Here is a 24,624-nt window from a genome sequence, read left to right on the forward strand (position 1 = left end):
AAGTCACAATTGAGAAATTGCCTGCTGCTAGATTATAAAGCAAAACATGTATTAGGACAATGCAAGTTGCAGATACAGTGTGTGTCTGGTAACTTACTGCTTTGTGATAACCACAGCAAAGGGAGTAATTAGTACTCTATAATCACCAACTCCTAAGGGGATTAAACATTCTTAGACATTTATTGTGGGCCTATATCACTGTAACCACTGAATGCTATCCTGGGTGGTGTTCTTGCATAGTGCATCAAAGATTTGCTGAAAGACAACCTGTCACAGGACGCCCCCCCCCCCCCCCCCCCAGTCACGTGGTACGGCCTGCCGCGTGCAGATGGTTTCACCCCATTTGTAAATATGCCTTCCATAATTGCATGCACCTGCCAGGGTTTAACATCCTGTGTTTCTTTGTCTATTTAAACCTCTCTTAGTGTGTGTATTGTGTTGGTTATTGTTAGTCTGCTGCTGTATGTTAACACACGTATGTAGTCTGTGTGTAGTTAAATGTTTACATGATGTCTGTCGTTAACATTGTGTGTGAGTGCCACCATTATTCGTATGTTATGTTATTAAATGTATGTTTATCGAGGGAGTCTGTGCGTCCTGCTCCACGCCCTTCGGCACTCGGGCCAGCAGAATCGTTACAGAATAACAAACCACCACAGGGTGCCAGCTTCCTCAGCTAAAGATGCACTTCCTAGCGGGAGGTGCATGAGCACTCCCCACACTGCCACCTCCTGGATCCCAGGAGATTGGGGAGAGGACCGCAGCTGGTGTTCAGGTCCACTCCAGAAGTAGAGGAGAACACCCCCAGGAATTTCTTGGGGGAGGGCTATGGCTATGGAGCTTTGGCCGAGGTGGAGAGAAGGGCACGACAACAACCAGACAGAGGACAGTTGGGTGGAGCCAACAGGATCTCTGGAGTCCCTTCCCTTCAGCAGACTCGCCAGCGAGACTGGAGGGTTCTGCCCAAAGCCCCGGAGGCAAACCGCAGGCATTAAGGAGGACTGTTCAGGGGAGGAGCACCCCCGAGTGTCTGCTGAGGCCAAGGACCTGTTAACAGCGCCTGCACTGATTGCAGGCACTGCAGCACTGTGCCAGAAGTGTTTTGCGCAAAGGCGCTTTTGTTTATACATGTTTGCGCTTCTTTGTCTTTGGGCCCTTCACTATGCGGGGAAAGTGAAGGACTGCCTCACTTTGTGCTGGGTGGGCACCGGGCATGGCTGTACTGTCTTTGTGTGTATAGCAGCCCGGAGTTCGCTATCCCAGAAAAGGAAGCGTCGGCAACCTCGCCCCCAGGGAGGGGTTGTCATCAGGGAATGTCTCGAGGAGCTTGCCGGACTGCACTGAGGGAAGCGGAGATCCTGCCTCCCTCCCTCCTGTTGAGAGGTCTCCCGGGCCATCGGTTCCTGGCCCACCTTAAGTTAAGTGGGCACCGGGCCTTGTCGTGGTATGTGTGTTTGTACACGGCAGCCTGGGGCTCGCGGCCCTGGGATGGACGCGTCCGGAGCTGCGCCACTTGGGACAGAGTTCTGCCACAAGGACGCTCCCACTACAAGTCATGTGGTACGGCCTGCCACGTGCAGGGGGTTTCACCCCATTTGTAAGCACGCCCTCCATAATTGCACACACCTGCACAGGGTTTAACATCCTGTGTTTCTTTGTCTATTTAAACCTCTCTTAGTGTGTGTATTGTGTTGGTTATTGTTAGTCTGCTGCTGTATGTTAACACACGTATGTAGTCTGTGTGTAGTTAAATGTTTACATGATGTCTGTCGTTAACATTGTGTGTGAGTGCCACCATTATTCGTATGTTATGTTATTAAATGTATGTTTATCGAGGGAGTCTGTGCGTCCTGCTCCACGCCCTTCGGCACTCGGGCCAGCAGAATCGTTACAGAATAACAAACCACCACAGGGTGCCAGCTTCCTCAGCTAAAGATGCACTTCCTAGCGGGAGGTGCATGAGCACTCCCCACACTGCCACCTCCTGGATCCCAGGAGATTGGGGAGAGGACCGCAGCTGGTGTTCAGGTCCACTCCAGAAGTAGAGGAGAACACCCCCAGGAATTTCTTGGGGGAGGGCTATGGCTATGGAGCTTTGGCCGAGGTGGAGAGAAGGGCACGACAACAACCAGACAGAGGACAGTTGGGTGGAGCCAACAGGATCTCTGGAGTCCCTTCCCTTCAGCAGACTCGCCAGCGAGACTGGAGGGTTCTGCCCAAAGCCCCGGAGGCAAACCGCAGGCATTAAGGAGGACTGTTCAGGGGAGGAGCACCCCCGAGTGTCTGCTGAGGCCAAGGACCTGTTAACAGCGCCTGCACTGATTGCAGGCACTGCAGCACTGTGCCAGAAGTGTTTTGCGCAAAGGCGCTTTTGTTTATACATGTTTGCGCTTCTTTGTCTTTGGGCCCTTCACTATGCGGGGAAAGTGAAGGACTGCCTCACTTTGTGCTGGGTGGGCACCGGGCATGGCTGTACTGTCTTTGTGTGTATAGCAGCCCGGAGTTCGCTATCCCAGAAAAGGAAGCGTCGGCAACCTCGCCCCCAGGGAGGGGTTGTCATCAGGGAATGTCTCGAGGAGCTTGCCGGACTGCACTGAGGGAAGCGGAGATCCTGCCTCCCTCCCTCCTGTTGAGAGGTCTCCCGGGCCATCGGTTCCTGGCCCACCTTAAGTTAAGTGGGCACCGGGCCTTGTCGTGGTATGTGTGTTTGTACACGGCAGCCTGGGGCTCGCGGCCCTGGGATGGACGCGTCCGGAGCTGCGCCACTTGGGACAGAGTTCTGCCACAAGGACGCTCCCACTACAAGTCATGTGGTACGGCCTGCCACGTGCAGGGGGTTTCACCCCATTTGTAAGCACGCCCTCCATAATTGCACACACCTGCACAGGGTTTAACATCTTGTGTTTCTTTGTCTATTTAAAGCTGTTAGTGTGTATTGTGTTGGTTATTGTTAGTCTGCTGCTGTATGTTAACACACGTATGTAGTCCTTGTTAAACGTCATTGTAGTCTGTGTGTACTTAAATGTGTACATGATGTCTGTTGTTAATGTTGTGTGCCACTGTTATTCGTATATTATGTTAAATGTATCACTTTATCGAGGGAGTCTGTGCGTCCTGCTCCACGCCCTTCAGCACTCAGGCCAGGAGAATCGTTACACAACCATCTTGATCTTAGCTTCTAATCTGCTTCTGAGTGCTACTCTTAACAGTGGATGGGTGAGATATAGTGAGACATTCGATGTTTCGCATTCAGTTCATTGTAAATGTCAGATAACCTGGCTAACATGAGTGTTGCTTCATCTTGGGGATATAAGGGCATAGAAATCCACTGGGAACTCATTTTTAGCTCTACAACCACAAATTTGAGCTCGCAACCTCTTGCCCGCCTCAACTTCTGCAACACTAGACTTGTTGAGAAACTGATTTGTGCACTTGTACTGGATCAGAACTGGGCGGGCAGTGAGGATGGGACTAATTGGTGACTAATCAAAGATTCTTATTTTTGCATTATGCATTATTACATTATTTTGCATTGTGCATTGACTTATTTTTTTTCAATGTTTTCACATTCAGCATTATGTAGCTCCAAAAACACCAGTCCTGGTTTTTATTTAGAGCCTATTGCCCAATGTGACAACCATCATTATAGTTAGCTAATGTTACAAAAATGTTTTCATGGAAACACAGCAAATAAGTTGCCATTAGCTAGATAACTAACAAGCTAGCTATCTCTCTAGTGAACACCTTAAAATCCAAAATAATACCAATAGGAAAATTAAAACATAAGCTTATGTTAATTACGTTTAAATTAGCATAAACGTTACCAAAATAGGAAACACCGTCTGAGTTCACTGTTTCATTATCCAACAACAGAGATATTTGTATTCAGTTATTTAGCACTAAGCAGCTTGCTTATTGCTTCACCTGGTTACTGGCATTTTTTCCTTTTTTTTTTTTTTTTTGCATACAGAAATGAGTACATTTGATTAGTCACGTTCTGATCCCTCAGTGAAGCAGTACAAGTGCAATTTGTATAGACTATTTGTCTGAGAGCATGGGGAATATGAGTTGTTATATAGGCTATATAAAAGTACAGGAAAGGTACCAGATAAAAGTCACGATTGTATGTTGCTTTAAAACTATTTTTGGTGGTGAAATGTTATAGGCTAATACAGTGTTCGCATATGCTGATTTTAACATCAGCTTTTGGTGTTGGATTCCATTTCCGTGTATCATACCTTGGATTTTCTGTTTCTCGTTTCTGAATATTGCCTGTCCCTTTGGATACTTTTGCCTGGATTTTTTGGGATTGTCTTTCTGGTTTTGTCTTTCTTGGTTTTACCACGATTCGCTACTCTCTCTACCTGGCCCATCTTGTTGTAACTTTTTCTTTCTTCCACTACGTGGAACTACAATAAAACCCTATCTTTTATCTGTATATTATATTTTGCCTGGCGTTTTACAGAATACTTTGCCTCCGTGCAGACAGTGGACTCGGATGCCTTGAAGGAAGCTTTGACCAGCCAGGGTCAGCTAATCAACCAGCACCAACAGGTGCTTGAGGGTTTCACACGCTCAGTGGATACTATCACTAAACAACAAGTGGACGAACAAACTCAAATGTTGGAACTAGGACAATGTCTCAGAGAACTCACCTCCTGGCTACAAATGATGCCTCCTTCTCAGTTCAATCCCATGCTGGAACCTAGCACCGCTGTAATAAATATCCAACCAACTTTCCCCATGAGTAAACCCGAAAAATATGATGGCTCCCCAGACAAGTGTCAAAGTTTTTTGTTACAATGTTCATTGTATTTCAATAGCGTTCCATGCTGTTCCAATCAAAATAAGATTACCGTCGTTACCTCGCATCTAACCGACAAAGCTCTAGATTGGGAGGCCGTCATCTGGGATAATGTACAACAGGCATTTTATGGTGATTTTATTGCTCAATGTGTGTTCATTCACCCACATGAAGGAAGAGCCTGTGGGGAGATACTCACCAAGTTACGCCAAGGTAATCTTTCTGTGGCTGACTATGCACGAAAGTTCTGTGCTGTCGCTGCAGGCAGTGGATGGAATGAGGCAGCATTGATCATCACTTTCCGGAAGGGTCTCCATTCAAAAGTTTTGCAAGAACTAGCTTGCCAAGATAATGAATTAGATTTGAATCGGCTTATAGCTCTTTCTATCCGTCTGGATCGTTTTATTCAAGAAAGAAAGCTACGTAGAGCTAGTTCTTGTCCCAACTCTCCCCCTCCCAGTTATAGACCAGAGCTTAGATGAGAGCAGACAACGGGACCTATGCAATGCGATTCTTAACTGAAGAGGAGAGGAGGCGCCGATTCCAGAATGGTCTCTGCTTTTACAGCGGATCCTCAGGACATGTCATCAAGGAGTGTCACCTTAGACCCAATCGAACATCATCGCTGAGCCATAGAATGATCATGCAACCTACATCACAAAACAAGGTAGAGATCTTACCACCAAGAAAGATGATAGCTAAGTCATTTTTGTTAACTGTTTATGTTGGGGCTCATACACCATCTTCTACATTTACTGCCTTAGTTGATTCAGGAGCCGAGGGGAACTTTTTACACGACCGTCTTGCACTGAAATTGGACATCCCAGGAGAACCATTATACAAGACTCTTTGCCTGGCTGCTCTGGATGGGTCACCAGTAGGAGCCGGTTCCATTTCACGCCGCACTACACCCATAAGACCTACCACAAGCGCACTCCATTCAGAGTTCATCTCATTTCTTGTCATAGAAGCTGCATCATTTCCAGTAATTTTTGGTCTGCCTTGCTTAGAAAATGACCCAAACATATCATGGTCCCGTTAGATCACTCAGTGGTCATCTCAATGCCTAAGAAATTGTTTGACCAGTTGTCCAGTTATGTTCCACCACTGTTGCGAGCCCTGCTGACAACCAAGCCTTTTCCATCCCTCCAGAATACCAAGATCTATCTTTGGTCTTTAGTAAGAAGAAAGCAACCCTGTTGCCTCCCCATCATCCCTATGACTGTTCTATTGAGCTCCCAGAGGGAGCCGTATTCCCCAAGGCTCGTATTTACCCTTTCTCCCAAGAAGAGAAGAACATGGAGGATTACATAGATGAAGCACTGAGTCAAGGCTTTATTCAGCCATCCACCTCACCCATTGCATCGGGTTTCTTCTTTGTGAAAAAGAAAGATGGAGGTTTTCACCCTGTATTGACTACCGGAATCTTAATCAAATATCCAAGAAATATGTATACCTGCTACCTCTCATTCCCATCGCTCTAGAACTACTGCAAGAGGCCAAGATCACTAAATTAGACCTCCATAGGTTATAATTTGAAAAGGATAAAGAAGGGTGATGAATGGAAAACTGCCTTTATCACCACCAGAGGGCACTATGAATACAAAGTCATGCCATATGGTTTCAGTGTAGCTCCATCTGTCTTTCAGGCTTTCATCAATGATGTACTCCGTGAATACATCGGAAAATTCATTTTTGCTTATATTGACGACATCCTCATCTATTCCCCCGACATTGAAAGCCACATAAAACACGTCCGAGTAGTATTGAAGACTCTTTTGGATAACGGGTTATATGTCAAGAGAGAGAAATGTGAGTTACACCTTCCTACTATGACCTTTTTAGGATACATGATCAGCCACGGTGGGATCACTATGAATGACAGGAAGATAGAAGCTATCCTCCAGTGGCTTGTCCCTGTCACAGTTAGAAAACTCCAAAGTTTCTTGGGATTTGCAAACCTTTACCACCAATTCATATGGAATTTTAGAAGTATTGCAGCCCCTCTCACAGCCCTCCTGAAAGGAGCAACGACCAAGCTATTGTGGAATCAAGAGGCTGACCAAGCATTAAAAAAACGGAAAGAAGCTCTTACCATGGCTCCTATACTTCGACATCCAGATCCTTCTGTTCCATTTGTCATGGAAGCTGATGCTTCTAACACTGGAGTAGGAGCTGTACTTTCACAATGAAATGATAAGTCCAAGTTACACCCAGTCTCTTATTTTTCCCGTAAATTATCACCGGCGGAATGTAATTATGGAATAGGAGAACGTGAACTGTTGGCCATTAAACTGACCTTGGAAGAGTGGAGCCATTGGTTAGAGGGGGCTAATCATCCCTTTCTAGTCATCATCGACCACAGGAATCTGGAGTACAGGCGAACAGCTAAACAGCTGAACCCACATCAAGCCCGTTGGTCTCTGTTCTTTTCGAAATTTAATTTTAAGATCATGTATTTTCCTGGGACCCACAATACTAAAGCCAATGCCTTATCCCACGTTTTCCTGGAGGAGACAGAAGAGCAATCTGGTAAAAAGGATACTATCCTTCCTAGCTGGATACACCTGTCAATTATACGATGGGAAATAGATGACAAAATATAAGCCATGCAAAATACAGTCATCCCAATGGAGTGTCCGTGGGACATACCACCTCATGCCATGATTGTCTATTTATGTGGGCTCATTCCTCGCTGGTCTCAGGGCATCCTGGGGAGACACATACTCGACGGCTTCTGGCTAACCGGTACTGGTGGGAGACCATGATGGGCGATATTCATAAATATGTTTCTTCGTGTTCAATTTGCATTCAGAGCAAGATGCCTAAGCCCCACCCACAGGGAAGGTCAGGGCACTTCCCATACCAGACAGACCTTGGTCTCACTTCGCATTAGATTTCATTACAGACCTCCCATGTTCCGAAGGTATCACTACGGTCCTCACTGTTGTTGATCGTTTCTCCAGGGGTGTATGGTTCATTTCATTCCTGAGTATGCCTACAGCCTTCCAAACCGCAGAAGCACTGTTCAATCAAGTGTTCCGTATATTTGGCATTCCAGAGGACATATTATCAGAAGGAGGACCTAAATTCACATTGAGCGTGGGCTTCACTTTTTGAACATATTGGGGTGGCTATTAGTCTTGCGTTGGGCTATCATCCTCAGTCGACTGGCCAATGTGAGTGGACTAACCAGCAATTAAGTCAATTCTTACATTGTTTTTGCATGAACAATCTGTCTGACTGTTTCTGTTATGGGTCGAGATGGCCCAAAATTATCTTACTAGTCCACTGGCTTGACTCCTTTTGAGTGCATTTTAGGCTATCAGCTTCCGATGGCCCTGTGGACCTCCTTCTCAGCTGATATCCCCACTGTGGATGAGTGGATGCAGTGGAGCGAGAAAGTGTGGGAGGAAACACACCAGCGCATCAAATGGGCTCTCCGATGATATAAGGAGATTGCGGACAGGCATGGGGGGAGAACCCGATATACCAACCTGGTGACAGAGTCTGGTTTTCTACGTGAGCCTTCCGCTAGATGGGGTCTTGTCCCAAATATATAGGTCCTTATGACATTACCACACGCATTAATGATGTCATGTATCAACTTAACACGAAAGTGAGCAGGTAAGTTTCAAGGTCATTTCATGTGTCCCTTCTTAAGCCTGTGATTAAAGGGCCTTTGGATGAGGTCTCTCCTGAGAACACTCCTCCTCAGCCGATTGATTACGATGGCAATCAATCAGTACGCCATATTCAGGACTCTAGGAGGCGGAATGGTTCGCTGCAGTACCTGGTCGACTGGGAGGGATTTGGTCCCGAGGAGCAAAGCTGGATTCCCCGTTGTGATATACTGTATCCCAGTCTCCTTTCAGACTTCCACGCAAGGTTTCCGGAAAGGCCTGCGCCTCGCCCTTGGGGTCAACCTCACCGCCTTACTGCAACAGATTCTGAATCAGGACCGGGCTCTGCCATGCATGCTGGGAGTCATCATGGGCGCCCTCATACCTTGGCCATCCCCGAACTCTTTGGAGGGGGGTACTGTCATAACACCCAATTCCTCAATGCACTGTAATATCCAGCAGGCTGCTCGTCACCCAACCCAGGACTCAACCAATCATGAACGTCACGTCAGATCATCATCACCCGAATATTGAAATCGCATGTATATCATTTAGGAACAAATATATAAGCTGGTAACTATTGCCTCCAGAGTTTTCTGTGCATACCGAGTGGTTTTTCCCTGATTCTATTTTCGTGTATCATACCTTGGAGTTTCTGTTTCTCGTTTCTGATTGTTGCCTGCCCCTTTGTTTACTTTTGACTGGATTTTTTGGATCATCTTTCTGGTTTTGGATACGGACTGTCTTACCATGATTTGCACTACTCTCTTTACCTGGCCCATCTTGTTGCAGCCTTTTCTTTCTTCCACTATGTGGAACTTTGTGTATTTGAAAATATTGTAGCATCCTTGTTTGTCTTTGTGAAAGAGTCCTGAGGAAAACAGGGTGATCGTCAGAAAAACTGAATGGAAAAAAGCCCAAAATTCGAAAAAACACCCAAATGATGCAAAAAGATTTTTACGCTAGAACGAGGTGAAAAAGCCAGAATTGCGAAAGTGATAGAAAGGGGTTTTTTTAAACAAAAGATGAAGTATCGAGCTGCAAGACCAAGTTCAATCTTGGTCATTTTGATTGTTTCAGTGCCTCCCCTAATCAAAGCAGTCTACATTATCTAAACTTTCTTTGCATAATCATAGGGGGGTTGAAACTCGAATGCATTTAATTCAATTAAATCAATTAATTAAATTTGATTAAATTATGCTCATCGCTTCTGGGACAGCTCTACACTCTATCCAGTTATGTTTGCTTGCATGTGCAGACTGAGAAATCCAAAAGAAATCAGAGTAAGGGTATACATGCGCTGAGAAATAAGATTACAGAGCTAAAATACAACTCTCTTTATCATCTCTCCCAATGATTGTGACAACATAACACTATCAGTGAAGCATCTGAATACACTGAGGTAAATATCTTGATGCACTGTTACATTATTTACATTAAATACATTATTTACATTAAGTAGATGTATTTTTGATATTTTATATGAAGTAGACTTAGCGGTGACCTATTATGTTACATGTTCATAATTTTATTTTTGGGTTCTGCTATAATAGCTTTACATGCTTGAATATTCCAGAAACACATTATTTTTCTCATGCTGTACATCTCTGTTCAACCTGTGTATGACATGATGTGTCCTGTGTCTTTAAGACCCCCCCCCCGCCTGGTAAGCCCAGTCTGCTCTGATTCGTCAGCTCATCCACTCTATTCTGATTGGTCAACCACCAGAGCATTCACCCCTACATGTTACACACTTGCAAATTTATCTTTGGCAGACTATACCACTATACCCCATCTTCTGAACATGGCTAGAAAACTGAAAAGATTCCTCCCCATAGTATTTGCTATGTTTTATGTGAGGATGTGTCAGGCTTCATCTTATAACAAGGAAACTATATGAACTTGGACTCTCCAAATAAAGTGAAATTGAATTCATCAGATGACAACTCTTATTTACACTGTTAATTAAAATGTTCTGGATAATATACTGAATGCATTCAGATACCTCATTACTGCTACATTGATCATTGATATGTTGATATTTTTGTTACTAAGTCTGTTGGATGTTTACTTCATCTAAAAAAAGTCGATTCAAAAGTTTCACCAATATAATAAATTCCCAATAAAGTTATATGGTATTACAAATGATTAACCTGAAAAGGTAATAAATTCCCAATCATATAATAAGGTATAATATTATTGGTAAAATGTTATTACAGTAACAGTCATTGTATTATATTTTTAAACAAATTATTACATTATTAGGTTTTATTACATGTTTGACTGAGTTAAGTGCAAACTATTACATTTCTGGGTTTATTACATTACTGGAAAATTATTACTATATATATATATATATATATATATATATATATATATATATATATATATATATATTCTATATCTCTCTCCCCCACTCTAGCATGTAATTTAATCTAAGATCATTTAACTTTTATTTTTTGCATTATTAATTTCATTTTAACACTTTATCTAAATGTTTTTCCATTTTATTTCTATTGTATCCTTTTGTACAGTACTTTCTAAATCTTGTTTAAAATTGCTATATTAATAAAAAGGACTATTATTAAAGTAAGTTAATAGAGAAAATGACAAATTAGCTGGACACTACTAACCCCAGTCCAACCCTCCAAAAGGAAATCTAAATGATAAGTAGCCTCACTCTCCAAACCTTCCACAGTGTGGTCCAGAGCTGTGCCTGCACTGTGACACTAGCTGTTTCAGGTGAGGACTCACTGACAGAAAGAAAGTGGACCTCCTGTGTGCCCCAGTGGTTCCAAAACTGCTTTTTGTATCACCCTCAACAGTCAACATGGACACAAAGTATGGCCTGTACAAGAAGTAAGGAGAAGGATTTGATGTCTTGTTGCTCTCCAAACCATGGGCCCACTTCTTTCTAATCTAAATCTAGGATGACCAAATCCCAGTCTATAGAGCAATGTCAGTTTGAGCAGTAAGTCCTCTTTCACAGATGCCAACTAAGCATCTGCCCTCTGCTCCACTGCATAGCAAAAGGAAGCAAAACTTTCTAAGAGCCTCCTATGGGACCACCGAGGCCTTTCCATGAGCTGCCAAGCAAAATAGGTTCCCCTATTTGCTACATGTGGCTCATATCCATGCCCAGATTTTCAATGTTCCCATCACAGTGCTGTGTTTTCAACACAACATGATTTGACCAGCCCTTTAGCTTTCTGCAGCATGGTGGCCTTGTCAGTTTCCCCAAGGGCCTCAGTGCCCATTAGATACAAAAAAGCCCATATCTGACACACCCAGGCAAAATTAACTTAGACAAAAGCTGCAAACCTCAGTACACTAACTTACCTACACTAAGAGAAAATGCCATACATGTCACAACATGTAAAAATTACATTAGGCTAATAAGTCTCCAACTTGTTCACATCAACCCCCCAACACCCACCCCAGTGTGTGGGGAACAACTGGTTGTGCCATATTTGTGTCAAATTTACACTCATTACAACTTTGCTTGTAGAAACACATCGATTTCTGGGCAGGAATTCCCAGAATGCAATCTCTGAATTACAAATTTATTATCTTAGATGTTCAGCTTGTCCAAATCTCTAGCAGCAATAAAATGGAAGTACAATCTTATTGACAAAGAAATGCTATCCCAACTCAATCTGACTGTGCTTACCAAAATGTTTTACTAGACATCACATATTGGAGAAAGGTTGGCAAGTTAGCACATATTATTTATTATAAAATTGATGATTGCAAACAAAATTAAAGAAGTATCCTTCAGAAACAACCACAAATCTTTGTACATTGTAAGAGTACAAAAAGTCAATTATGGGCTCTCTTTTCAGGTATTATCCATACACAATAAAAAAGGGACTTTCAAGATATGCAATAAAAATATTGTTTTCTCATTATTTTTAAAAATGCGTTTGGAGTTTTTGATAATAGTGTAAATAACAACCAATGTAAATAACAACAATAACTACTTATGTATTGCTATGAATGCTTTCAAGTAAGAACTTTCTTATCTTCCTGCTCTCATATGATGTAAATGCAGCAACAACAAAAAAGCAGCAAAATAAAATCACTTACCATATCTGTCCACCATATGATGATATTCTAAACACTTTTAAAAGAAGGAGTTAGAACAGTTTAACAGGGAAAGCCCAGAGCTCTGCACTGTGAGCAAAAACAGCCATTGATGAGTTTTATTACAAAAATGAACATTAGATCAGATCCAGCAGTACAAGGTCACAAATAGGAGAATTCCAAAGCTACAAACCAAACACATAATACCAAAAAAAAAAAAAAAACTGCCGCAGGTACAAACAAGTGTTTTTGTTATATGATTATGAACTATTACCAGAAAAGCTGCTGTCAAAGAGTAGTAAGTGAAGTATACCACCATCCCCCGCAAACTAGTCGAACAACAGGAACAACCAGTTTATTCACAATTCTATGAATGAATATATAATTAGCCTACTATGAGAATGTCTACTCAGTTTTGCCCATGAGACAACATTGTGTTGTCTGCTCCTTTAAACCTATATTCAGTCCTTATCTGTGTAACACCCCACAGCAGTCAATCTTAAAACAGACAGGAGAGGGAACTCAAGCCTCATGATTTAAAAGGTCAAGCCTTTTTCTTCAGGACAACTGTCTATCTTCTCTGCATGAAGGGCAGTACTAGAAACAATGGCTGCTGCAAACCAATCTTTGCAAGTAAAATAGAATGGAAACTAGAGTCTGGGTTCCACTCCTGTCTATCAGAGCTATCATACTAAACAGCAGATGTGCTGACAGACTCCACCATGGCTCTGCTCTTCCTGTCTGGGTTGAGTTTCTTAGCTGTCCAAATTCACCTGGATAGTTTGAGGGTAAACAGTGTATATCACAGAACAACTGATAGGTGCTTTGAAAAATTTACACAGAAACAAATTTCTGTGAATTCTGTAGTGTGTTTTATATATATACAAATACTAACGTTTAGCACAGTAGTAAACTGCACAGTACTGTATAGACTGCAGGCCTAAACTTTCTTTGTACTCCATGGTTAGGACCCAGTGCTACTCAGTGTAAGGAAAACTGAGATATCTTCATATATATATTACCCTTACAAACATGTAATATGAGCTTTAAATAATAAATGGTGCAATGAAAAACGACTACCTCTGTTTTAAAATCATCATCCCTAGAAGATACGTGGCCGGTTTATCTTGACGATGAACGGTTGTCTTTAATCCACATCAATGCATAAATAACCAAGATGTTTAAAATTCCAGCTATTAATATAATTAAGAATAGTCGCATAAATAACTTGCGAAATGTTTTCGTTACAGAAAGAAAAACTAATAATTTTAAACGAAAATATATAATGTTAAATATTAGTTTAAAAGAACGTTCCCCCTGACGGCCATCCTGTGGCATATATCCCCAAGATCCTTTATATGATGTTAATCATCAGTGAAAACTGAGCTATAACATTTAGGGAAACTTATATTTACCGTGAAATGTCACGCTGGTCCATATATCTGAAGGCAGTGATGCGCGACCGCTCTTCAGCACCATTGAGAAACAGTCGCACGCTCTCATTGAGCACAACTGAGAGATCAGTATGGTTTGCTGTACTCCCCTAAGTATGTTTGACCTCGCGAGGCGAGCGCCACAATTTATGCTGGTAGTAGCCAAACGTGTAGAGGTTATTGCGCGCACGCTGTACCCACCTGATGCACGTCACGGACGATTTTAGTCAGGACGTTTCATCTGGGCTGATTAAATGAAACGTGCCGCATCCGAGATTGAGAGAAAGGCACTGGCTGAAACTTTGAAGACGCACAGTTTTATTCTACTTTGGTATTTTTATGTGTGTGAAGTGTCGCAGTTCTTTTTTATATAGAATTTTTTTGTTTGTTTGTTTCATTACTGGCATAGTTTGGGCTGTACACTACCCTAAAGACATTGTTCGTTAGTCAACTTCTAACGTTATGGTGACTATACCAGGGCAACCAGGTTCCACATTTTTGTTATTCTGCTGATAAAAAGAAAACTCTACTCCTACTGAGTTCTGCTGATTATGAAGTCACCTAGACAGATCAATAACAATTTTTCAAACATGTTAAAAAGACATAATGAATTATTATTATATTTATTATAATTGCGTTACGTAATTATAAAGCCCATATATAAATGACCGCGTAGAGCATCATGAATATAGTTCAGTTCTGGGAAGCTGGCAAAATCCCAAAGTTTAGCTAATTGCGGATCAGAGAAAAAGGCAATAACCTAGCAGTTTAATTTCTCTTTTTATTACGGCAAGTGCAACCAGCGTATCTGATACGAAAATCCTTGACATGAACTATTCATAGAAAAGGTTCCCTGATAATAAAGAATTGAACATCATGCAAATAAGCCATGATCCGCGTGACATCTACGTCAACGTTACGTTCGGGGAAATTCTAATCATGGCGGCTTCCACATTTTGCTTTGCGTTGTCACCTTTAAGTAAAATAAAGTGCAATGTTAACATAATTTACACGCTTAACAAAAGAACTGCATTCTCCGGAGGACTCTCGAAAATAAAAGGTGTTGAGAAGCAAGGTGAGTACTTTAACGCTGATTATATTACGACTGGTCTTTGCTTATACCTCTAATTAGCTAACGCTAGCTAGCTAGGTCTGAAGTGCCAAAGAGTCATACCTTTAGCAGCTGGAATTAGCCTGCTAGCAATCTCAGAAAGGCAGGAATAGCTAACTGACTAGCGAACGAAATTCATGATGTAATGCTGATTTTATATAGTGTCTGTTGTAATATGTGCACTGCAAATACGTTTCAACTGAATAGCAAAACAGAACGAAGTACTTAATAGACATAGATAGTTATCTTAGCTAGCAATACCGTTTCACAAGGGATTATGGTGTAATGTGAATTTAATCTAACACTGGCTCACTGGATGATTACGGACTGTTGTTATCATCAGTAAGCACGATATTATAGTGCTGGTAGACCTGTTTGTCTGTTCAACCAGAGTTTTTTCCGCAGTTTTTCCCCCTATGTTTCAGTTGCAGCTTTACCGGAGAGAAGCAGCCAGGGACCAAGGAGGCCAAGAAGGGAGGTAAGTACCGATTACCGCTTTTATTTTAAATCGTGGTTTAGTAGTCATAATACAGATAGATTGTGTTTCAGAATATGTGGAATTATTAGCATGCACTATTAGAGTAAGACATCCCTGTCTCATCCAGGCGGGAGAACCACGGACAGAGCGAATGTCAGTGGACCAGGACTGGACTGCAGTATATCCTACTGCGAAGTCTTTTAAACAAAATGCGGTTCCGTTGCCAGTGCGTATGGGCTACCCAGTTAAAAGAGGGGTGCCACCTGAGAAAAAGGGCAACCTTGAACTGATAAAGGTGAGAGTGGCAATGTCCAATAAAGTCTTATATGGTATAAGCACTTGCATAAATATCTGGTTAATATCATTTTGTTGCTCTGGCTCAGCACTACCATGTATGTTAATGGTTTCTCATTATTCCCACAGTAAAAATAGTGCCTAGGGACAGGATGCATCACAGATCTAGTGTCTTATTTAGCAAATAATTGTTGTGTGTGTTTTGATTGTGGGACACTGCAGTAATAACTATTTTCATTAAATCTGAAACAAACACAAACCCCTGCAGAGCCAGAGGCTCTCTGTGAGGAACTGCCTGGACCCAGTCATGCTCAGGTTAGGTAGCAGAGCTGTCTTTCAGAGGTTGTTTGCAGTGTGTTGGGAAAGTCTCAATAATAGACTTTGTTCTTAGTCTTTGTTTCTCTGAAATGAGAATGTCACAAACATTGGCATTGCTCTCACAGTTTATGGAATGAAATCATATAGATACTTAGCACTTGAGGGAAATTATTTAAAAATGTATATACAGTGTATATTCTAATCTTTCAATAGAACAGTAACTTTTTGTGAGATATTAACCCCAAAATATCTGTAACTCACTTGGGAGTTAAAACTGAAGTTTAAAAGTTAGCTAAGGCTATTTATAGCATTTACTAAATAGTTTGGCTTTAGAATTAAAGACTTTGAAAATCTTGTTCCAGTGTGTCAGTGTTTTACTGTGCTGTCAGCAAGCTCACCTTTGGCTAAAGCCAAAGTTGAATTAAACAGCTGGTATCTGTTTTCAACTAAGATTAAATGGTTTAATTCAGTGAATCCTGCTTTCTTCAAGAAAGACTGTCGAGCTTGCATCATAGTGTATCTTCTTGCTCTAAGTTTCGTTAAAATCAGATGATAACACAATAGTGAACATATATTACTTTCAGATTCAGATAGTAACATGATCATCAATGTCTTGCAGATTCCAAACTTCCTACACTTAACCCCAGTTTCCATCAAGAAACACTGTGAAGCTCTGAAACGTATGTTTATTATAGTTGTTTTGTCCTTCATTCTTTTGGCAACAATGATCTTTATAATTTTGAATTATTTTTAATAATATTGTTTGTGCAAAGCACAGAAAAGGCCATTTTCGTATACTCTTCCCCTTTGTTCTCTCTCTCTTATGCAGCATTCTGTACGGAGTGGCCAAATGCTCTGGACTCTGATGCTAAGTGTGAAGAACATTTCCCCATACAGGTGCAAAGTAAAGACTTTGTCTCTGCTGGACCTTCACTGAGGAACCCAAAAGCTAGAATCATTACACTGACTGTGAGTCACTATATTGAAATGTCTAATCCAGGGATGGACAAGGAAAAACGGGGCTGAGCACCTCTTTGCAAGAGTGCTGCTCTGCACTCCAAAAACAGAACTATGCTGAAATACAAAAACAACTTAACAATCTTTTTCCTTTTACATCAATGTACAGGCCTGATTCTGATACATTCAGGAGTTTTGTGACAAATTCCGAATGTACAGTATACATGATTCTGATACATTCAGAATTTGTCACAATAGGCAGGTTGCCCGCGGGTATGTAAAAAGCCTTAATTTGTCTGAAATTACATTTTACAAATTTAAGGCATTGAAATGGTGCGGTCTTAAATCTTTTGTATCTTTAATGTTGGCCCATTCAAATTTGCGGAACTGAAAATCCTATGACTAACACAGTTAGGCTCAGTCGCCCAATTACCAGTTGTACATGTGAAAACTGCCTAGTGAAGATGACAAGCTACATTTTGATCTCATTTGTTAAGAGATTGTGGCACAAGTTCGTTTCCATACATGAGTTATGTTTGAAGAAAATATTCTCACGGGTTCACTGCACCCTGAGAAGATAGCTGGGCAAACATCATTTGTCATCTTGTACATCATCAGAAGAGAAGTTTACTCAGTCAACTGAGGCAACTAAGACATTTTTTAAATGGTTTATTACCATGATGTTTTAATATTTCTACTCTGGAAACCTGACATTTTTGTTGAAGTTTGAATATATTGTCAGTGCCAACATTTTTGCACAACTGACACGATGATCAAGAGAGATTTGTTTAGTCCATCAACACTATTCAGTTAGCAGATGGACTAGCTAGCTACTCTTATGAGTAACACTGGTTATGTCCATTTAGATGAGGAGAAATCTGTCCACCTCGATTATTGTTATTTTTACCAAATAACATTTTTTTCATTCCTGTTCAATCTTGTTGGCATATACACTGACTAACATGAATTTAAATTAATGATAGTTGTGTTGGCCACACATGGATTGCAAGCTATCTGGCTATAGCTAAAACTGTTCCAACTTAATGTCAGGAACTGTTATTTCAGGAATAGAAAGCCTTTCCAGCAACAGCACCCAGGCATTTCTTTTTAAATTGGTTATGATGTCATTTCCTGGAATGTGCTCTTTTGTTTGTTTTGTTTGTTTGGCCCATAATTTTTTCCTGTCAACCACTCCCACTTCGATTTTTACCATCGATCATCTTAATTTTAAAGAACGTGCATCAGAGAAGCTACCCATAGATGAAACATTATGGTTCTTTAAGGCTTCTTTAGTAATCTTCATGCCAGTGAATTAATGCCTCGTAACCGATGTTGAGAATATGAGACCCCCCACATATGTCATTTACACGATTTTCCCAGAATGAAACGCCACACACTTTTTTTTTCTTTCTGATTTTTTTTTTTCTTTTCTTTTCCCTCTCTCCATCCACCCCCACCTGCCCCTTATTGGGTATGTTTGTTTGTTTGTTTTTCCCCATAACTTGTTCTTGCAGTGGCATCTTATACATAGTTGTTATGCAGTACATATTGGTTTGTATTAATGTTTTTTTTTTTTCCCTTTCTTTTTACATTTATCCATGATATGTTAGCAGGTGCAGTCATTGTGTGTACGACTGTTAAATCTTAAAACCCAAAAAAAAAAAAAACATTTCTGTGTCTTTAGGTGAAGCTGTCCAGTTTGAATCTGGATGACCATGCAAGGAAGAAGATGATTAAACTGAGTGGAGAGCGTTACAACAAAGAGTCAGACACACTTACAATCACCACAGAAAGGTAGCCCCTACTCCCTTGCTTTTTGGTTTTTATCTGTTTCCAGAAATATTTTTACCCATTGCTCTTTTAAAAGATGCTTTTGCTCAATACTTTTTTTAATAAACATTTTTACTAAGATATTCAGGAATGAAAAGTGTATTTAATACCATGTCATGCCAACACTAGGGTTGAGATGAGTTGACATTGGATAATGTAACATCCAACATTGGGTGATCTAAAATCATAACGTCCTTGGGGTTAAAAACTTAACAGTGAGTGACTGTATCTTTTGATAGGCATAATCCTAAATACATAAATAATCATGATTTCTTTTCCCATAACCACTTGACTGTGTACAAAACTACCACAAAAACTATTTTTTGTTTCTTCTTTTTCTTTTTAAGCAAAAACCTTTAACATTTCTCTGTTCCTTTCACATCAGTTGTCCACTGAGACAGCAGAATTATGACTACGCCTTGTACCTGCTCACTGTTCTGTACCATGAATCCTGGGTAAGCCTTTTCACTTTTATGCTTGAATGAGCATGTTCTATGAGTTGTATATGAAGTTTGTGTGTTTAAAAAGGTCACGGTCTATATGTCTGTTCAAACGATTGCACCTGGTCTGGTTGTGGTTGTGGACAACTGAGGAGCTGCCTTTCTAGGCAGATACCAGAGCCTTCAAAGCTGCCAGCGGAAGGGTTGAATATACATTTAAGAGTGTGTGTGCTTCTGAACACACAAGGGTTCACCCTCTGCCTTTCATCTGAGGCATAAATATTTCAGAGTTTTCATTGTACTCCCCACCCATGTCAGCGGGGGTCCTTCTGACAGTGTTTGTGTCCTGGGCTCTGCGCTGAGGGGGGCCCCCAGAGCTGGGAGAGAAAGGGAATGAGTGATAGTTTTGAGGTGTGCACTTGTGTGCCTGTGTGTGCGCATGCCTGTGCGTGTGTGTGTGTGTGCCTGTGCGTGCGCGTGCCCCTGCGTGTATGTATGCAGGAGATCTTGCTTGAAAATGTGGTGCAATGAAAACATTTTAGCCTGTTAATATAATTTTTTTTTGAGTAAATACATCGATGAACACTTTTGTGGTTAATGTGAGGATCTATATAAATTGAACATCTTGTGTTTGTATTAATGAACAGGATAATTACTTGTGATTTGTGATTTCACAGCTGGTCATTTCTCAGTAGTTTATGTTGATTACTCAACATACAATTTTTCATGGTTGGCACATATTTAAACCAGTGAGCAACATGATGGCAGAAAGTGAGGCAGGAGAAGGATACCTAATAAATTTTCCTTAGACTTTAGGCTGTCAAGTCACAATGTATGGGCTTGTCACAGACCATCAAAGAGCCTATCTTACTCAGGTAGTGGCCATTGTATAAAGAATTACTGTTTCAATAACAACTATAAACTGTTACTCAAATCTTGCTGCGTCTAAAATGGTGATGGTTAAAAAGATGTATAATACAATTAGTTGCAACATTGGAATACTTGATACACCCCATTTGCACAGTACAATTGGAAAGATTTAAATGACTGTAGTGTAAGGTTAGGGTACACGGCACTGATTTCAGGGAGGATTAGCATGAATATGATACTCTTGAACTTCTCACAGACAGCTGTAACATCTGTTGCTTCTCATGCCCGTCCATTCAGTCAGTTTCATTCAGTTTTGCACCTTACCATTTACCAGCAAACTGCCTGCATGCTCCTTCTTCAAGAGAAATATTCAGGAGATAGTGAATGTAATGTGATAAATGTAAGGCTTTGACTCAGACAAGTATAAAACAAAAGCGTTTCTCAGTTGACTTTCCTCGCCCTGACATTACTCATGAGTTTCCTGGTTACCCCAGATAGGCCCAGGCTGACTCAGTCAGGTGTATTTTCCCAGTATGTCAAGCTCACAAGGGACCATGTGGCCCGAGTGTTTTGTAACTTGCGCCTTAGCTCTGCTGTAGAGACGAGGCTGTCTCTGAGAAAGGCCATGGGCGAGCATTGTCAGCCATCCTGTATGGGAAGTGTAAATGCGTCCACTGGCCTTTGCAGGTACAATGGCCGCCAAAGTAGTGCCTGCGAACGGATAGATGTGGCTAGAGTGACGTTGGGTTGCACAGGGAGGGGGGACAGCAGTTGACAATGGTGGTGATTGTTGGTGAGCAAAGGAGTGATTATATCTAAGTCCTTATTTACCTGCCAATAGTGCTCCCAGGTAATCCATTCATGCATTATTTAAACTAATAGCAGAATGATAGACTAGGTCTTACTGGTTGTAAATGTCTGAACTTACTGTACCATATAAAACCATATACTTGATGTAAGTGTGATGTTCATAAAAGTTCTAAAGTATGCCATCCATAACTTCTGCTGCATCAAGCTGCTTTAGAAAGAACAGCTGGAGCTGCAGGAACAAATTAAGCTACAGTTAGTTAACACCATTTTCTCTTGATGTATGTTTACCTAATTAAGTACAATGATAATTTTTATCATAGGAACAGCAATTAATCTTTTGCAATAAAAAACATGCATGTCTATTTACATGCATGTCTGCATTCTACAAAATAAGAAGAATATAAAGCATTATTGCAAGTTTTATTTTTAAATGGCCACATGAATTAAGTATATGGCAAGTCTAAATGAATATTTAGTACTTTTAATGTCATTTTAATGTAAATGTTGTACAAAACCAAAAACTAAAATTGCACAAAAAGGGAAAATGGCTGATATATAGTTTTTCGTGGCAAGGTCTCAAATATGACTTTTTAAATAACTTTCCAATAATGTAACATTTTGCTGATCAAGAAGACCCTGCTATAATGGCTCTGGCTGTGAGCTGGTCTTTTAAAGGCTCTGTGCCTGTTGCATTCTCAATTATACCCTTGTTCTCTACATTGAAAGGGTAATCACATCATGTAGCTACAAACTAATTGAACAACCTCTTTAATTTGGGACTTTTAATTCAATCAGTGTCAGCATGTTAAAAACACTCAATACCAATGATGTCTAAAGCTTGAGGTTAAGAGGAAAACTGAAAAATGTCCTACATTTTTATATATTTTGCCTTGATGTCCACTTATTATGTTTGTGTGGCTGAATGTCAGAATTCATTTTTATATAAACATTTTTACAGAGAAAATGGCAAACTTGCCCATAAATCCTGTCATGAAACATACCTGATGTATTTCAGCTCTTGGTGTTCCTGTTAAATTAAAAAGAGGAGGTGCAACTTTGCTTGCTTTTCACATAGCAAAAAAAATCAGGATGAGTACCTTATGAACCTCCATGTTTTTGTAGTGGGTCGATCTTCCGACAAGTACCTGAACAGAGTGAAGTCAGATTTAGTAGTTAACCATTTGGCATATACAGCCTTCCACTGAATACCCAAAGCATGAATAGGCAGAGTTGTGTAATGAGTTTGTTCTTCTGATATCCGAGAGATTTCAAAATTTTTTAAATGATTTTAATATGCGGCGTTTGTGCAGCTTAGATTCTATAATATGGACTGGGGCAGTGAACAGTGCGTTTTGAAACCTTAATGATAGTTACAGATTACTTCAAAATTCTTTAATTCAATAAAGTTAGGGAAATTACATTTTCCTTTATATTGGCAGGGCTGTTCAGGGGGGCACTATAATAATAATGGCTATTAGATTGGAACACCTGGACTGGTGAGAGGGATTATCTGCCCTGGGGCATGCATATGGCAACACAGTAACTCTCACTCTCTCTGTTACACGCGCACACACAAAGGAGCTTTTGTATAAGTGGAGTATGATGGAGTTTGAGACAGGGTGCTGATGGAATACTATGCATTTGGAACCAGAGCCTCTAAATTAGGCCTGTAGAGATCAAAAACATCTTCATCTCGGTGACATTCATGTGCATCGTGTTTGCATGTAAAGCCAAGACATCCAGATAAACTGGCTAATGCCAGAACAGGCCTAGATTGTGATTGATCGTTCCTATAATCAAATCAAAACTTAAACTTTTGTTCTCTAGTGTCGAACATTTGCTGCTTGTTATTGGGTTTCAAAATGTTTCCTTCCTATTGCTTATTTTCCAGAAAATGGAGGAATGGGAGAAAGAGAAGACACGTGCTGACATGGAGGAGTATGTTTGGGAGGACAGCCCATCGCAGAAGAACATTCTAGAAACATTGTTACGCATGCATGCAGTTGAGAAGTGTGAAGAGGATGGAGGAGTGCAGAAGGAGTTGCTGGGGCGACCAGAGGTGGAGGAGTACAAAGACTCAGTGACCAAGCTGAAGAATGAGGGAGAGAATGAATGCAACATTCAACAGTACAAGGATGCAGTGAAGAAACTGCTAAATATCTGAGGAAAAATCTTGGATGAGAACAAAGTTGGAAATTGCCTTTGAGTTATAAGAAGGTAGATGTAAGACCAGTTTATAGCCATTTGTAACCTATTCTGGATCCAAGATTCTCACTGTTACTGAGATGGTTGATGCACATGGGTTCACATGAAGAATCCCTCTTATCACATATGTACACTCAAATTTCTAATGTTTTCCTGTAAAAATGTTTGGTACGGCAAAGGTAAAAATAGCTGCCATGTCCATTTTAAGCAGCAAATACACAAAACCATGCTCTTGAAGTACATGCTGCTAGAGCTATCAATTTTCTTTAAATTATGTGATGGTCTTTGTCTGTTTCCTGTATTTATATGCTAATGATGTATCAAATTGCTGATTCTTTACCTCCGTATCATTAAATTTTAAGGCAGTTTGTGCTATACTTTTAAAAAGTTTGGCAAACTGTTACCTCCTTTTGACGCATAAACATGAATCAGTCCACTCCTCTGGGACTTAAACGCATCGTCCTCCTTGAAAGCAAATTCCGTACCATTACAGACACCCTGCTTAAAGGGTGCTTTCAAGTAAAGCCTGCTAAATATACCCAGTCGCTCCATTAGGTTCTGCTCTGGTCAGTTGGTTATGGGAAAAGAGTAACCCGACTCTTTCAGAAGAGTTCCGGCTTTTTCCATTTGGGTATGTGGAGGAAAAACGAATCCAAACCCAGGTGGTGGTACCAGTCTTTTAACAACTCCCAGTGCTTAGGGCCAACTGCCTTTTGAAGAACAAAACTGAGCTTGTTGGCTGTCTTGCTTGGAAGCCTCCATCAGACTACTTAACGTGAACATCAAGTGTTCTCTCTAAGCTCTGGTTTCAAAATGTATAATCACAAAAAGCATCTGAATCTGTCCAGTGGACCTGTTTCTACATTAGGCTTTCTAATTAGAGGATGTTGTGAGGGACATTGTTTAATAGAACAGGCTTAGTTTAATGGAAATAATAAGCATTTAAATTACATTCTCCAAAGAGTCCTTATTCAAATTACATTTATGATCATCCAGGTTTTCTAGGATGTTAGAATTTTTGAGTTAACATAAGTCAACAAAACAAACCATTGTGATTAATGATGCTGCTGAATATTTGTAGGAAACCAAATGAATAAAAGTAATTGATTTTGATAACTAAACATTGTTACCATACTAAGGATGTGGAGTGGTGGAAAAAGTCTGTTTATATAGTCTATTTTACATAATATGTCCATATGTGAGTTCATCTGACATAAAGTAAAATACTACTAAATTAAGTTTACAAACCTTATAGTAGTTCTTTCTTGGTCCCGCAGTAATACTTGGAAGATTGTGGATTTTTTTAAAAGGCTAATGGTCAAAAAAAAGCAAAAAACTTTCTGTTGTTAAAGGTATGATTGTTAAAGC

General features: G+C 40.6%; 2 protein-coding genes across 4 annotated transcripts in view; one reads left to right on the forward strand and one right to left on the reverse strand.

Annotated features, from left to right (window-relative positions):
- The window catches only part of kcnq1.2 (potassium voltage-gated channel, KQT-like subfamily, member 1.2), a 121,909-nt gene extending 109,265 nt beyond the window's left edge, over window positions 1–12,644 (reverse strand). For both annotated transcript variants that reach the window (XM_081712259.1, XM_081712260.1), the window contains exon 1: window positions 12,514–12,644. The gene's annotated coding sequence lies outside the window, so the exon portion shown is untranslated. The remainder of the gene's footprint in view (window positions 1–12,513) is intronic.
- Window positions 12,645–14,858: 2,214 nt separating this feature from the next.
- mrps35 (mitochondrial ribosomal protein S35) lies at window positions 14,859–24,377 on the forward strand. Of its 2 annotated transcripts, none has more exons than XM_027019971.3 (8): window positions 14,859–15,018; window positions 15,480–15,532; window positions 15,660–15,827; window positions 16,764–16,824; window positions 16,974–17,113; window positions 18,786–18,895; window positions 19,317–19,386; window positions 22,943–24,377. In XM_027019971.3, the coding sequence occupies exons 1-8, from the start codon at window positions 14,883–14,885 to the stop codon at window positions 23,213–23,215; spliced, it is 1,011 nt and encodes a 336-aa protein (XP_026875772.2). In that variant the 5' UTR covers window positions 14,859–14,882; the 3' UTR covers window positions 23,216–24,377. The 2 variants fall into 2 exon arrangements, with proteins under 2 accessions (XP_026875772.2, XP_035379636.1); XM_035523743.2 differs by having other exon boundaries at window positions 15,486–15,532.
- Window positions 24,378–24,624: the final 247 nt, after the last annotated feature.

Source organism: Electrophorus electricus, chromosome 4, assembly GCF_041902795.1.
Source record: "Electrophorus electricus isolate QZ-2024a chromosome 4, ASM4190279v1, whole genome shotgun sequence".
NCBI classification, from domain to species: domain Eukaryota; kingdom Metazoa; phylum Chordata; class Actinopteri; order Gymnotiformes; family Gymnotidae; genus Electrophorus; species Electrophorus electricus.